General features: G+C 36.3%; 1 protein-coding gene across 14 annotated transcripts in view; it reads right to left on the bottom strand.

Moving 5' to 3' along the window:
* The window catches only part of LOC127514061 (KICSTOR complex protein SZT2-like), a 105,788-nt gene that overhangs the window by 71,551 nt on the left and 17,610 nt on the right, over positions 1-16,627 (bottom strand). For 12 of the 14 annotated variants that reach the window (XM_051896420.1, XM_051896429.1, XM_051896422.1 and 9 more), the window contains exons 20-32: positions 13,459-13,573; positions 13,240-13,371; positions 12,911-13,111; positions 11,482-11,579; positions 9,762-9,900; positions 9,052-9,330; positions 8,323-8,530; positions 6,104-6,151; positions 2,347-2,474; positions 1,878-2,142; positions 1,618-1,789; positions 1,435-1,527; positions 944-1,022 (exon numbers count right to left, since the gene is read on the bottom strand). In XM_051896420.1, the coding sequence (XP_051752380.1) occupies positions 944-1,022; positions 1,435-1,527; positions 1,618-1,789; positions 1,878-2,142; positions 2,347-2,474; positions 6,104-6,151; positions 8,323-8,530; positions 9,052-9,330; positions 9,762-9,900; positions 11,482-11,579; positions 12,911-13,111; positions 13,240-13,371; positions 13,459-13,573 (1,957 nt within the window). The remainder of the gene's footprint in view (positions 1-943; positions 1,023-1,434; positions 1,528-1,617; positions 1,790-1,877; positions 2,143-2,346; positions 2,475-6,103; positions 6,152-8,322; positions 8,531-9,051; positions 9,331-9,761; positions 9,901-11,481; positions 11,580-12,910; positions 13,112-13,239; positions 13,372-13,458; positions 13,574-16,627) is intronic. The other 2 variants (XM_051896424.1, XM_051896433.1) reach the window with 1 other exon arrangement.

Raw genomic sequence — 16,627 nt, 5'->3', positions numbered from 1 at the left:
TGTATTTAATTTTGTACAATGAAGACTATCCAGTGTTATTTTACATTTGACTACTTTAATTTCTGTAGTATTTCTTACCTGAATAAAAACCTATTTAAAGCCGGAGACACACTTAATGATTGTAAGGCCGATTATAAATGTAATTTGATACTTACGGCTGATTATGCCCAAAAGCGCCGAGTCAGAGACAGTTGCGATCAGTCGCCGTTTAAATTCTGCGTGTAAGCATTTAAATCTTCTTCAGTTGAAGAAAACTGTCTTTGTGTGTTGAGCTCAATCTTAGAATAAAGTTTTCTAGGTTAAGTCAGGAACACACTTAATGACTAGCTAAAATATTCTATTGCATTAATTTGTGCTGTTGTTCGCAATTTGTTTATTTGTTCTTATTTTATTACTGACATTTTTTCACTTGTGTTTTTTTTTTTATGAAAATAAAACTTTGCTTTGAAGAAAAGTAGATTTTTGTTTGTATATGCTGTCAATTATGGTTCTTAGAAAGAAAATCGGATTGGGCAAAAAAACGGATCAGCAGGTCACACTAACAAAAAAAAAAAAACAAAAAAAAAAAAAAAAAAAATCAGAAATTGGAACCGGCTAAGAAAATTGCAATCGGAGCATCTCTACATGAAATGATCAAAAATGCTGGCGGTCGCTAGCAACTTTTTAAAAAAAACACTGAAAGAGTTAAAGTCCCACTGGTTTGTTAAATCATTTTTTAAAACACTATTAATTTTTTTATGCATAACATATATAGTGAGGAAAATATTATTGAGTGCACCTTTAAATGTGTTACAAATGGCATTAAATGTCAAATTAGTTACTGAACATGAACTTTATCAAAACAGCCTGAGTTGGACACTTCGATATGGAAGATATTTCTGATTAAAAAGTACGCACTCAGGTAACAAACTGAACATTCAGTGTGTCATAAATGATGTCTAACCGTCTTCAGTAGCCAGTTCAGCTTCAGACACCTCACACTCTTCACTGGGTCTCCGCTCTCCTTCCCTCTCTGAGTCCTCCTGGAGATGATGAAAGAGAGGAAAGGAAAATGGTTACTGAGTCTAAGGTTCCATTCATGTTTACAAGGTATCTGGCTGTAAAGTTCAGCGCTAATTTGAATCAAACGTTTGATTAATGTAAGACTATATTAGTGTTTCCTACACAGCTGTGGTTTTGAGCAAAAAGAAAAAACCCACATACCCAAGTAAGCACTGATGGATAGAACTGATTAAAATCGATAACTCATTAATTATTCGCTCATTAGAGACATTTGCTCATGAATAGGACTACTTCAGTCATGCTGTGTGCTTATTTTTGCAACACAATAGAAAGGTATTCATTTATATTGATTCGGTGTCTTTTTATCTCATCAAAAATGCATTTTCAAAATCACTGAAAAGAACAGAATGCTATAATATTTCAATAACACACCTCTTTTTTGGAAGATGGAAGGCAGTAAAAGAAATAATGTGGGTTGGACGGTACAGTCTTGAAATACTGAGCACCAATTTCCATGAACTTATCCTGCAAAAATGAACAGAATGCGTGATATTGTTAATACAATTTTAAAAATGCTGTTTCTACATCCCTCACAACACTTGGTGTCTGCCGTACCTGTATGATTTTGTGCAAATCAGGATACACTTCACACTTCTGCTGGGACTGGAGAAGAGACAGAGGGAATTCTGGGATTTTCGGAGACCTTGGTTCATCCAGGTCCAGCGGGGAGGAGGGGACAGAGAGTTTTCCTCTGGAATCAGCTTCGCTCACATCCTCCAGTTCAATACTTTAACAAAAATACGAATAATATCTGGATAAAATGAAAACAAAGCATTAACAACAAGTCCCACAATGCTTTGCTCTGTGGTCAGTACCTGGATGAAGATACCAGTGTGGCTCTGTCAGCTCCATCATCCTCTCCCTCGCCAATGATGAAGGTGGTGGGACCGTTACTGGACTTGCTTACGTTGACACAGCTGTGCAGCTCGTGACGTTCACGAAACACACGTATGTGTCCGCACAGGGTCTGCAGGAAGGAAGTGATGTCGATCTCCTGCAGCGACTCCTCGCAGTAGTCCATGGCCGTCAGTACGTCCTGCGAGCTCACGTTGTACGACTGCTGCAGACTGCGATAAACACCTGTCAATCAACACAGGCATAAGACTGATGAAATCATTTGCCATGAAAAAGACACTAATTGCATTTTACATTTACATTTTCTGCCCCAAAGTTTGTTTGTTTTCTTTTTGTGGTTGAGCACCCTCATTGAGCTTTTTGCCTGCTGGATGTGCACACTTCGTCTAATTCTAACTATATGTATATATGCATATGTTTGTGTGTGACCTTTGACATAGCTCTGGTAGTAGTGCTCCTGTAGAAGGCTGCAGTAGTTTGCCACTTCTTTGTGTTTGTGAGGGTGCGTCATGAGCTCAGTCCAGGAAGAGGCGCTGCTGCGCTCTTGAGAGATTGACCTGCCAAGAGAGACACACACACAAACACACACACCAGATAACACGAGGCCACAATCTGCCACACATTTTCCACAACACTACACCAGACACCAACCTAAAACACCAGAGACAAGCAGCAGGAATAGTCAGTAAGACCCAATTCAAATAAGGGACGCACCATTCTGGAAAACTCGCTCTTTCTGTCACTTATTTCAACTTTTGAGATCAGATAACCATTTTGATTTTAGCTGATGCATTTAAATTTAAACGCAGTTCAATTACAGCCCTACAAAAAAAACAAGAGCTGTTTATTATCGAAGTAACATTGAGTCAGACCTACGTTATATGACAAGCACAATGTAAGAAAAATAATAAAAATAAATAAATATTCTAATCTGCAATTCTGAAAAAATTTTGAAACACCATCTTGAAAACGCAATAGCGTGAGAAAACAGAGACAACATGCAACAATCATCTCTATCCGACATGTGTAAAAGAAGCAAATACATGCTCTTTATTTTCTAGATTATTACATGTAGAAAGAAGGTGATTATATACCCTGTTAAACACAATAAACATGTTTAATTAATTATTTTTTAAAAATAATTTCTAAATGGATGATTGCTGATGGTGTTAATTTTAAATATTAGCAGCCGATACATCAGTATTCCCAAGTTTAATACTTATATTCTCCAGTGCAATAGGTAATTTATTATAGGACATTACATTTATCTACACTGTCCAAACGATTATCAAATGTAAATACTAGTCGTGTTTGTGGTTGAAGAGGACGGGAAAATATCAAACCAGTCAGCAGCAGAATCAAACCAGCTTTAAAGGGTTAGTTCACCCAAAAATAAAAATTCTGTCATTAAGTACTCACCCTCATGTCGTTCCACACCCTTAAGACCTTTGTTCATCTTCAGAACAGAAATTAAGATATTTTTGATGAAATCCGAGAGGTATCTGACTCCTCCATAGACAGCAATTACTGAATTACCACTGTCAAGGCCCAGAAAGGTACTAAGGACATCATTAAAATAGTCCATGTGACTACAGTGGTTCAACCTTAATTTTATGAAGCGACAAGAATAATTTTTGTGCGCAAAAACAAAAATAATGACTTCATTCAACAATCTCTTCTCTTCCCTGTCAGTCTCCTATGCTGTTGAAGTAGTAAGCACAGTGCAGAGCTTCCATGTTCTGCGTCAGAACACAGAACACAGTTACACACATACGTTGTACTGCTCACGTGTACAGTGTCGGCCAATACTGAGCCGGCGTTCTGACTTTGGAACCTGAAAGCACTGCACTGTCTATACAACGTAAACAGCATAGGAGAATGACATGGAAGAGAAGAAATTGAATAAATTGTCTTTGTTTTGTTTTTGCACACAAAAAGTATTCTCGTTGCTTATAGGCGTAATTTGCAGGTGGGACTGGTGGGACATGTCCCCAACACTTTTTGCCAAGGTTGAAATTTTCAGGGTTGAAATCAACCACTTTTTGAAACATCTTGCAGCACGGATGTAATACAAAATAAACATCTCCATTTGATTAGCAATTCATTTTTTTGTGTTAAATAAGAGGGGATCTGGCGATGGAATGTGCTGGTTTTTTTTAAAAACACGCTGAGTGCTTGTTGCCGCTGTCAGTGGTGAGGTGTTCTCTTGGCGTTCGTGCACAGACTTCACATAGAAGAGCGCTTCAATCTATCGCTTAACACAGTTGCGGAGACAATCAATTCGTTCCGGTGAAATCACAAAACAAAATGCGTGCAAACGTGTCCATGCTCTTGATATACAATCACTGATGAACACCTTTGTTTTTAATTAAAAAAAAAAAAAAAAAAAAAAAAACCTATATGAGGGCAGATTAGAACCCAGAACCTCTCTTATGCTTAACAAAAGTTCTACACCAGACAAAAGTTCTTAACACCATTAAAGAGCATTCCATGCGTATTTATTCACAGATGTGAAGAATCTCAGGACTAACAATATGTTGAATTTATAGTAGATGTAAGGATGAAACTATGACGTTAAACATGACTTGAGTCAGAGAGCTCTCTGATTTCATCAAAAAAAATCTTAATTTGTGTTCCAAAGATGAATGAAGGTCTTACAGGCTTGGAACGACATGAGGGTGAGTAATTAATGACAGAATTTTCATTTTTGGGTGAACTAACCCTTTAAGAGCATGCAAAACAGCTTTACAGCCATGAAGCAACAATATCCAAGAATATACGGCATAGGTTTTACCATTTTTTTGTGTTCAACAAAGCAGGAAAAATACATTAAAAAGAAAAGCCAGGTGGAAAACAATCAAGACGCTGAGGACACCAACATAATATGTTCCCTAAAACGTGTTGTTCAAAGAAGCACTTAGTATTCAGACACTACCACCAAGACAGACGTTTATCAGTTGAATATACCAGGTTAACAAAGACTGACAACAAATACTCATTTTATAAAAAAAGGACATATTGTTACATTATATTCCAGTCATTTTACCCTAATTTTGAATGCCTTGGGATCTCCTAAATGTCTATATGCAGGGAACTAACCTCCAAATTTCAGTATGTACACTATCAGTCAAAAGTTTGGACAAATCTAATCACTTTTCACCATTTAAAAGCCATGAAAACTCAAATGGATGCCAAAAATGTGAGACAAATGAACCCTCCCTTACATTTGAGCTCTGTTCACGCTAGACATTTATCAAAAAACATCATGAGATGCATCTTGGGATGCTTTTGAAACTGTATTGAAAATGCATGAAGAACACATGGAGGACATATGATGGATATGCATTTTCGTATTGCTTATTTTCCGAGTGTAATCAGAAAGTCAGAAACAGACATTCAGACACACACATCCAAACTTTTGACTGGTACTGAACATCAGAAGGCAGAAAAAATAACCCTCAGCAGGAAATGAGGTCTTAAAATATATTAGACAATGTAGAACAATGTAGAACAATCCAAATCACTGTGCGCCTGAATCAATAACAATATAACCGCAGATCATAGAATTTAAAATAACTGTTTTTCTATAAGAGTATATTTCCAAATGTAATTTATTCCAATGATGGCAAAGCTGAATTTCCGTCAGTGTCACATGATATTTTAATGTTGATTTGCTGCTCAAGAAACATTTCTTATTATCATGATAATAATGATAATAATTGATCAATGTTGAAACCTTTTGTGAACATTTGTAATACATTTTTTTCAGGGTTCTTTGATGAATAGAACAGCATTTGTTTGAAATAAAATCTTTTGTAACATTTTAAATGACTTTACTGTCACTTTTGATCAATTTAATGCATCCTTATTGAATAAAAGTATTTCTTTCTTTTAAAATAATAATAATCATAATTACTGAGCCCGAACTTTTGAACAGTAGTGCATATACGGAGATAAAAGTTTGCTTTCGTTCTGTTATTTTAAGACCTCATACCCATACCCAAGTCTTCTGAAGCCTGATATCCCCTCATTGCAGTCACTTTCCTAGAACAGCAAAACCCTCCAGAGAAAGGGAAAGAAAGAAGGACCATCCTTAGTGTAACAGGGCCAAAACGGCCCCCTCATAACCCTCCCGCCCCGTCCCCGCTATAGGGCGGCAGCAGCAGGAAGCAGTAAGCAGGGCTACCTGTATTTGGGCTGCTGACTGAACTCCCAGGTGTCTGTCTCTTGAGCTCTTCTCATCCAAAGAGAAACCAGACAATAAAACATTAGGATGACCACATGATGCCCTCTGAAATGATCAAACACAAAAGCTCTGTTCCAAAACACAGCGAGCTGCCTACCTAGGCATCATTTTTAGACATCATAAAGGTCCCGATATACTTCAAGTGAAATCGAAAAATCAAACTTGTGTGATATCATTTTGAAAAAAATCAAAATGAAGCTCGTTCTGAGTTCATTTCTGGAGTTCGAAACATCTTGTCAAAGCTAATTTTCCGGAAAAGTTCGCTCTGGCTGGTAAACACCTTCGTAGCGATTACGTATGGTGGCATCACAAACCCCAAAATTGACATAAACCCTGTCCCCGGGAACATGCAACAAAGGGGATGAGGCCATGTTGGGCTGCTTTAGAGAAGGGAAAGAGTTGTTGTAGTAGAGCATTGTTACCATGCACTCATTTTATGTCGGACTGCTTCACAAACGAGGGTCAGTTCAACGCTTGAATCAATGCTTGAGTTGAATCAACTCCACAGCTACTACATAAACTTATCCACTAACCATTCAGAAACATCCAGTTGCATTCTAAAAGTTGTAACTTCTTCCTGAGTCTCTCCATCAGTGTCCAACTCCGGTTTGAACAATATAAGGCTGAACACCATTACTGACAATCTTCATTTTGGCTGCGTGAGATGCTTCAACTTTGTTGTTGTTCAACAATTGAAGCGTGAGCTGTTAAAGCTCCGCCTTCTTCATGAAAGGGGGCTGGGAGCAGCAGCTTATTTGCATTTAAAGGGACACACAAAAACGGCATGTTTTTGTTTACACCCAAATAGGGACAAATTTGACAAGCTATAATAGTAACAGACACATTCTGGAGACACCAGAGACTTGTGAAAGGGTCATTATAGGTCCCCTTTAAAGGAATCTATTGTATAAAGTGCGATAAAACTAAACTAGACTTGACTGGAGGTCCGAATTGCAGAGCTTGTGCAAACAAATGTACATCACTATAATCAGATGCTTTCTTAACTGCTTTTTTCTCATTTTGTCATTTTTGTTGTGTGTTTATTTTGTTATTGAGAGACTTCACAAATTGCGCTGTGAGTATACTGGTGCCTTAAAGGCACAATATGTAAATTTTCGCCACTAGAGGTCGCCTATTCAAAAGAAAGGCGTAGCTTGATGATGCCAAGATTGAGCGCGGAGTAATGGGAGATGTCGTCTTCACCTCACAGTCGGTGGAAAAGAATTGGGACGGGACTCGGGCATCTTATCCATGAAATCTGTTCATGGATAAGATTATTAACGTTACTATAGTATGAAGCAGATCAGGGCCGAGTGCTGTGGTAGTGCTGTGAACGAGGCCGCTGGAGCGTTTGCTAATGAGAGACGAGTGCAACACATGCCTTGAGAGCAGCAGAACTTATATTATGCTGCAGTTTCCGCTGGAGCTTCTTCCAGTCAAACGTATATGGGGTAACACAGAGCTGTTTATCATGTTAGATACACTTGAATGTGTTGAAAATTATGCTATAACGTTACTCTGTGCGTTCACTCGGCAGCTGCTGTGAGACACTTGTTGGACACTGCAGTAAGCTAGATCATGGTACCCACGGAAAATCAAGAAAACAAGATTTAAACAATAAAACTAAACATGTTGAGCTATATAAAAATGATTAGATTTCTGTCTATAAATGTATCCAAACAGTTGTTCCCTTATCTAATAAAACATACTAAAGTGTCTTTGGTGTTTCGATGGTTTCTACAATATAAAACCGGAAAGCGAAGGAAACGCAGGAATGGTCACGGATAGGCGACGCACAGACATGGTCCGTGTCCTGGTTAAAATTGCTTATTTCTCTGGATTTAAACATTCTTCTAAACATCGGGGATAACGCAAGTAGAAAATTATAAACACTGTTCTAGTGGTTTTTGGACATTTGAATCCAAAAATCTTACATATTGTGCCTTTAAGGATGTTATTGGTGCTTTTATGCAGAGCGTGCAGTGTTTTGCTAATGAAGAGCATTTAAGTTCAGTCACTTTTGAGGTCCTATTTCAGACGCTGCCTTAGAAGGTAGCTGTTTAGACAGTAGGCCACTCTATAGGGTTTGGAACAGAGCTTATGACCAGAGACCTTCAAGCTAGGCACAGTAGCTTTCATGTGGACATGTGTCTCAGTACCTGAAGAAGACGTCTCTTGGCTTCCGTCCTGACCGTGGATGGACCAGCTGTTCTTTGAGGGAGTCCAGTGAGCAGTTGTAGATGTAGATGGGGCAGCGGGGTCGTGCGGCGTCAGTGCCGCTCTGCTGAGACACCTGTCTGCTGAATGTGATGTGACAGTCTCGCTTTTGAGGCTCCATAAACTGCACGCTGTCCTTCTCTTCTGAAGCTAAAAGTTTCAGGACAGAGTTATGGACATAAACATCTCTCCCAGCCATGTTAAAACCTCCTGCGTTTCAAACAAATAGGGCTGGCCAACAAACTCAAGATCCTCTTCTCTTATATCGAAATCCTCCGACATTCTCTTTAAAGATTCTTGTTTTAGATTTCTAATAAAGCTTGGAAGAGCCAATATATTTATATTTTTAAATATAACACTGTGTTCATCTGAAAGAAAGCAGTCATATACACCTAGGATGGCTTGAGGGTGAGTAAATCATGGAATAATTTTCCATTTTTAGGTGAACTATCACTTTAATTTTTTGTTTAAGTTTAAGTTATTTATATTTAATTTTATTTCCGTTAACATGAAAGTAAAAGTTCTTTTACTGTTTTAGTTTTAGTTAACTATAATAACCCTGATTTGAAATGCCTCTAACCTCCCTTGTTTGGTTTTAGTTTCTGTAATTTCTGCAACTTTGCTGTGTCAAACCCTGTCTGAAAACATGTAATAGAATTTAAATCCCATACCTGCATCTCTTGTGTTCATGTTGGTTTGTTCTGTAGACGTCTCCAACGCTGCTTCTTGTTCAACTGTGGACCCCTCTCTGGACGCCGGGTGGCCCCTGATATCTTCTCCATGTTGACCAGGTCCAACATCAGCAGCAACCTGTGGACCATTGGCAGAACTGCTGATGGAGTCTGCCTGTGATTGGCCGTTGCCGTGACTACAGGTCTCCTCCTCTTCCAGGAGGTTGCTGTTGATTGGAGGTTCAGTTTCCAGTCCAGAAGACATCAAAAGCTGCACATCTGTGGTCAAAACAAAGATTGTAATGTAATAATATAATAAAAATGTAATAAAAATGTAATGCAATAATAATACATAAGAATTAAATTAAAACATTCATAATGAATATTAAGTTAAGAAACAATGATTTAATATTAATACCAGCAACTTGCAATCTGCATGGTTTCACATTTATTTTCATCGTTTTAATTTCCTCTAACATTGACATTTATAAGTATTAAAGACCCACCAAATGGTAGTTTGCTAACATTCTCAAGTAGGTAATATTAGTTTGGTCAAACACTGATGGGTTAAACTATGGGCATGTCGCTTGTTTTCAGCCAAGAAAGTATGTGGCTAAGTAAAAAGCAGTAAAATAACATAAATCTCATAATGTGTGCAAACATAAAAGACTACCAAGTTCTAATTGGTGTGGCATTGACAGATGATGCACCTGTAAATGTAGCTGGCAGGAAAGTGAGCAGGATCTGCTGATGGCTGATGTATTTGACGTAACATTTCCAGTGAGGAGATAAGCCGTCTTGCTCCAGGCCAGCTGGCTCGTCATCTACAAGATCTGCATTGCTGAAACTCTGCCAGGAACAAAGAAACACACACTGTAACAACTCTGCCAACAACAGAAAGATAAGTACACTACTGTTCAAAGGTTTGGGGTCTGTAAGTTTTTTTTTTAATGTTATTTTATTTTATTTTTTAAAGAAATTAATACTTTTATTCAGCAAAGATGCATTAAAGTGATCACAATTGACAACAACAACAACAACAATTTATAAATGGTACAAAATATTTCTATTTCAAATAAATGCTGTTCTTTTGAACTTTCTATTCATCAAAGAATCCTGAAAAAAAAATATACCATGATTTCCATAAAAACATTCAGCAACACAACTGTTTTCAACATTAAAAAAACAATCTTACTGACCCCAAACTTTTGAAAGGTAGTTTACATGTTACACTTACATAACACAAGTAATCTAACTCTGATGCTGAAGTGTGAGGGGGTCAAACTGTTAAAGCCTCATTCTGACATCATTTTAAGCATTTTAAATGGTTTGTACAGGTCACTATCATGAGAGGGGTCCAAAATGGAAAGCAGTTTGAAACAAATTATATAATATATTATATAATATAATTATATAATATATAATATAAATATATTTATATAATATATTTATATTAATTATATATTAATAATTAATAATATATATTACAAAGTAATTATATTATTATATACAAAATTCTAAATATTTCTTACCAGCCATGAAAATTTATTTTGCTTTATTTTTATTTGAAAATATAAAAATAACGCAATGTTTGGCAGTTTTCCCTTGCTTATTAGTGATAGACAAGCATGCACCTGTAGCTCAACTAGCAAGTCATGGTGTAAGGAACACTAGCTTCAATTCCCAGGCAAGATCAAATTGATGTTAAAATTTCCACTGTGCTATAAAAGGCATGACACTTTCAACAGTGAAGGTCAGATTGGCCCTGTTCCAAATGACACACTTCATGTGCACTTGCGGTCTTGTGGACTTACAAAGGCCGCCGAGAGCCTCTTAACTCCACAAGACCATAGGGTGTCCCACTTGTCATTTTAGGTTTCAGAAGGGTACTCGCGAGCACTCCTTTGCGCCCTTGATATGCACTTCTTCCGAGCCTGCAAGCCCGCGAGCTCCACAGCAGACAATCAAAGTGGCATTTGTCACAAAAGTCTTTCCATTTCCATTATCTTTCTAAAAATTGTGTTTACAATTTTACAACAATGTACTACATTCCTGATAAAGTTTCCAGCCAACTGTCAAGGTGCTCCATTTGAATTACTAGCCGAAGACAGCAGGTGTGTCCCAATTTGCGTACTTATGCACTATTCTATGCTGTTTTGTAGTATAAATAGTGTGAGTAGTGTGCTCACACTACTTTTTGAAAATTCAAAAAATGCACTATAAATACCCAGATGATGCAATTAATTAACCGAAAAAAGTGAAAAAAGTGTGGAATGTTGGACACTTAATGCACTGAACAGTTGCAGCTTTAATTATGTAGTTGAATGACAAAATAACCTTATAACATTCATACACCACACGGTTGAGTACATAAGTACATAATTTATGAGCATTTGAACTCTAGTGGAGATGTAATACGAGATGAAGTACCTGTAGTGTGCTGGAGGACCCCGTCACCTCTTTACTGCTTCCTATAGTGTGGAAAGAAAGAACTGTGTCCTGCCTCTCCGGAGGCTTCAAGCTCTCTTCTGAACACACACACACACACACACACACACACACACAGAGAGAGATAAAATTAATTAGACGGATATCTTCTTATGTCACTACTAATTGCTAATAAATAACTTAAAGCTTCATTTGGGAAGTCTGGTATCCATTAGCATGAAGTCTTTCAATAACACAGTTTTTTTAATCATCTACTTAGTTTAAACATTTTGTTTCTCCTTCACTGATCATGATGCTATTAAATTTATCAAACACTTTAGCAAGAGTAAATGAAAACAACAAACCATTGGTGGTTGTTCTGCATTTCCAGAAATTAAAGAAATGTTCTGGGTTTAATATTATTAGGACTAACTAAAGCAATAAGCCCCAAGAAGCCGTGGTTTACAGTGAATTTACAACAGCTAAGGGACTTTGTTAGGTATGAAACAGAGCTGTTCAAGCTAGTTTTTCTTGGTTCATGCTAGCTCTGTTGTGGTTCGGAGCACTATCCTTCCTAAATCAAGGAGGTTAACCACTAATAATGGAGTATACACTACTGTTCAAAAGTTTGGGGTTGGTAAGATTTTTTAATGTTTTTGGAAAAAAAAAAAAAAAAAAAAAGTCTCTTATGCTCACTAAATCTGCAGTTATTTGATCAAAAATACAGTAAAAACAGTGAAATTTTATTACAATTTAAAATAGCTGTTTTCTATTTGAATATGTTTTAAAACGTAATTTATTTGTGTGATCAAAGCTGATTTTTCAGCATCATTACTCCAGTCTTTAGTGTCCATGATCCTTCAGAAATCATTCTAATACGCCTATTTGCTGCTCAAGAAACATTTATGATTATTATCAATGTTGAAAAGAGTTGCGCTGTTTAATATTTTTATGGAAACTGTGGAAACTTATTTTTTTTTTTTTTCAAAAGACACAATTTATTTGAAACAGAAAACATAAATGTCTTTACACTCACTTTTGACTATCAATTTAAATGCATCCTTGCTGGATAAAAGTATTAATTTCTTAATCTTTGTTAATGTTAGTTAATAAAAACACAACTGTTTTTTGTTAGTTCATGTTAGTTCAGGTCTTTATCTTATAATATTAACAGATACAACTTTTGATTTCAATTATGCATTATTAAATGTTGAAGTTAACATTAACTAAGATTAATAAATGCTTTAGAATCATTTTTTATTGTTAGTTCATGTTATTTAATGTAGTTAACTAATGTTAACAAATGAACCTTATTGTAAAGTGTCCAAAAAAATCTTACCCAACACTTTTGAACAGTAGTGTAATTTGTATTTTCCTGCATGAATACCATAGACATTTTAGCTTTAAAAAAAAAAAAATAAAGTCGAATCACCTTTAATGACAGGTAGTGAGAATGGAGCCACATGACCATCTCTTTCCCGCTCCAGGATGTGATGCATGAACGCCACATGATCCTCGTCCGTCAATGGGATCTCTCGATCACTGAGCTCATTCTGCACAGAACCGTGGAAGAGGCTGAGGAGGAGGTCGTTGGGCAGAGAGGAGGCGCTACAGGATGCGTCCACTTGCCCTTCTGTAGAAGAGGTTAAAGGTCAACAGAAACGCAGTGACACAAGGCTTTGATTTGATGGTTGAATAAAGAAATGTGAATGTAAGAAAGGACAGGACGAGGGTCGAAGTGGATGAATGATCAAGTTGTACCTCGGCTAAAGGTGTAGAAGAAGAGCTCTATCTGCTGGCACTTGGGCAAGAGTTTCATCAGGTCAAACTGGAAAGGCACAGTGTGTATGCAGTCATCAGCAGCAGCAGCGGCGGTGGTGGCGGGGACCTCACCTACAAGAGTTACTACATCACATCACATTGTGCACGCAAATTGATTGCGACTGTGTGCAGGAGACAGGTGATGGTGGACGTTTATACCTGGAGCATCTTTGACACTGTTGAGAGGGCACACCTGCTCTTTATTCTGACACAACTGAATGAGGTATTCAAAAGTGATCATTGTGGTCATGCACGACAGATCACGTGGAAAAATCTGAAATGGAGAAAAAACAATTTGTAACCTTTGGCCCCTGCAAGTTCTCAGTAAAAATGCATAAATACATTAAAGTCAACTTGAAATAAAAACTGACCAATTTGCTAAATGTTCCTTGTGTTATTGAGCACATTTTATTATAGTAAAGAAAAAAATACATAATCTCTCATCAAAAAGTCATAACTCTCTCCATCTCTGAAATTGACAGAAACAAGAGCCATACAAGCAGGCTGATTTCAAAAGCTTGTGATATTGTTCACTTTTATTATTTTTCTTCTTAACATCTCCCTCTCACTGTAGTGGAGTGCTGACGTAATATTACATTTTTTTTTTTTTAATTGGATTGTGAAAATATCACTTTATACTCTCCAATGCCACCTTATTTTACTGTATATTCACTGAAAAATTCACTCAGAAATACATTATAAAAATTAAAGCTTTGTCAATGCCAATTTATGAAGGTTCGTGTTAAGGGTAATTATAGGTAACTGAAACTAAAAACCATAAAAAAAAAAATGTTACAATAAACTGTAACTGAATGGATTAACTTAATTTCAGTCTCATTTTCATTTAGTTTAACTTGATGTACTAAAATAGCTAAAACTAAAGCCAAAATAAAATGTAATAAAAACTGTATAGATAACTGTATAGAAAACTGTACAAATAATTAAGTTTAAAACTGAAACAAAGTGAAAATAAAGTATAAAAATAAAAATTAATTAAAAATATTAATAAAAAACCATAACAGTATCTCAATGATACAAAAATAATGCTGTCTCATGTAAAGCTAATATCATTATAGATCACAGTCAAGTCCCAGAATTTTGTAAAATAGGTACAAATTACTAGGAATTTATTAGAGCTGCATGATTCTGGATAAACAGAGATCACAATTCTCCCACGATTCTAAACAGACAACTAAATAAAATATTAATAAAATTTACTAGAGGTTCTGACAAAATATTAATTGCTGAAGTCTATCTAAAAATGTTTAATAAATTAGAATGAATTATTTAAAAAAAAAAAAAAAAAATTGGTTTGAATGAATGATTCAATGACTCACTCATAAAGATTTCACTTGTTTCAATACTGGATGCATCAGTGTTTTTGAACAAATCTCTTAAATAAATGATTCAATGACAAACTATTAACAGTCACTTATCGCCACCTACTGGTGTAACAATGTATTCGATATAATCATTATTTGAAGCACCGTGTTACTTTCAAAAGGTGATTCGCTCTATTTTGATCGCTTTCAAAGACATCAGTGTTTATATCCAAACTATAAACTTTTATCCCATTACTTCTGTGATACTTTGAATTACTGTAAGACAGAAATAACAATACTGATTGGTTGAAAAGACTGTTTGTGAAGTTGTTTTATACATATACATGACAACTGCTCTCTCTGGCTCAGCGGCAGCAGGAACAGATTTGAAACTTCAGGACTCTACGCTAACATTTTTCTTTAGGAGCACTTGTGAAAAAAAAAAAAAAAAATTTAGGACTTTCTGATCAATAACAGACACCAACTTTCCCATGGCGATATTTGCCCCTTTAAATTAATTTCCACATACTTTTTTACCATTATAAAAGAGCAATTTTATTTCTAATCTTATTAAATGTATGCATGATATTTCATCAATTTCTTAAATTAAAATAGAAAATTTGTTTTTTAATTGTTAAACAATAAATTTAGTTAGAACAATAAGACCCAATCATACTGTTACCTATCAAAATAAATCATCAAAACTGCAGAAGTGGCACAGAAGCTCCATCTGAAGTGGTTTTTAGACACATTTACATAGACTGCTTAATGGAGCTCATTGGTAAATAATGCTGTACGAATGTTTTTAAATATAATTTTGAATTTAGAAATATGTAAAAAATTACACTTTAAAAGTTTGATATTTTAAGTAAAAACAGTCTATGTAAAGTGGTGGCGGTAAATCTTAATGGGCGAGTCATTCATTCAGACGTTCAAAATGCAGATTTATTCATTCACCGTTGCTTGGAGATGCGCAACAGTTCTGGTGTGGCTTTGTTTGAAACTATTTTCATGAAATAGAGCAAAAACAGACATTATTGTGTCTAATGTTAAATCACTTAATATCAACTTGTTTATTGGCCTTCAATAAGATCAGTAAGTATCACATTTGCAATCATGCCAATACTCGGAGAAACAGGAGTCTACTCGTGTGATATTACTTAACTTAGGCTACATATTAGGCTTGCTGCGATCGACGGTGTTACCGGTGTTCAGCCGCAGCACCGGTTATATCACTTGCCCACCGTGACCGCGGCACCACCCCCACCGTCGTTTTGATTTTTTTATAAAATAATTTAGTTTAGTTAGAGAACAGATACAGTTAAAAACTGAACACGTCTGCTCAATTCAGTGAGAGTTGAACGAGAGTCGCAGCAGGAGTCAGATTTCACCTCACTTTGCCTCACTTTGACGATGGATGAAGATTTGGTTGCAAAGCGAAATGTAAAAGCATATTTAAGTGAGTTTGTCATCGTATTGTTTTGTTGTTGTGTTTTTTCATTAAGAATAATAATGAACCCACCCACCATTCAAGCGATTGGCGCCTCCGAATTGCCGCTACTTTAAAAGCGAAAGTAAAATGGAAGCACGGTGTGTGTGTTTTTATTAATTTTTGGTGGCATTTTTGCCCTCAAGCCTCCGTTAATTTCCAACCTTGCTTATGATAATCCAAATGAAGTATTTCCAGTTAATTTGGCTGAAACATCAGCAGCATGAGACTATCTCGTTTCACCTTGTAAACAATCTTTGAAGTGCAGTCTGTCGTGCATGTCTTTTGCACTTGCTCTGCTGACTGAAGCAAAGACTTTAAATGAAGGCATGAAAAGCAGCCGACTGCAGTGCGAAACATAACTGTTGTTCAGAGTAGATGCATTTTAGGAGGTGTACTTTTTGTTCCGATTGTATTATAGTTTTATTCATGAGAATCGATCGGGTCACTCGCACCTGTGCGCCTAAATATTTTTTCACACTCGCACGCAGTTATTTTCAGGCGCAAATGCGAGCAA

The sequence above is a fragment of the Ctenopharyngodon idella genome, chromosome 6 (genome assembly GCF_019924925.1).
Source record: "Ctenopharyngodon idella isolate HZGC_01 chromosome 6, HZGC01, whole genome shotgun sequence".
NCBI classification, from domain to species: Eukaryota; Metazoa; Chordata; class Actinopteri; order Cypriniformes; family Xenocyprididae; genus Ctenopharyngodon; species Ctenopharyngodon idella.
The sequence above is the reverse complement of the archived record's forward strand: the minus strand, read 5'-3'. Positions and strand labels throughout refer to the sequence as shown.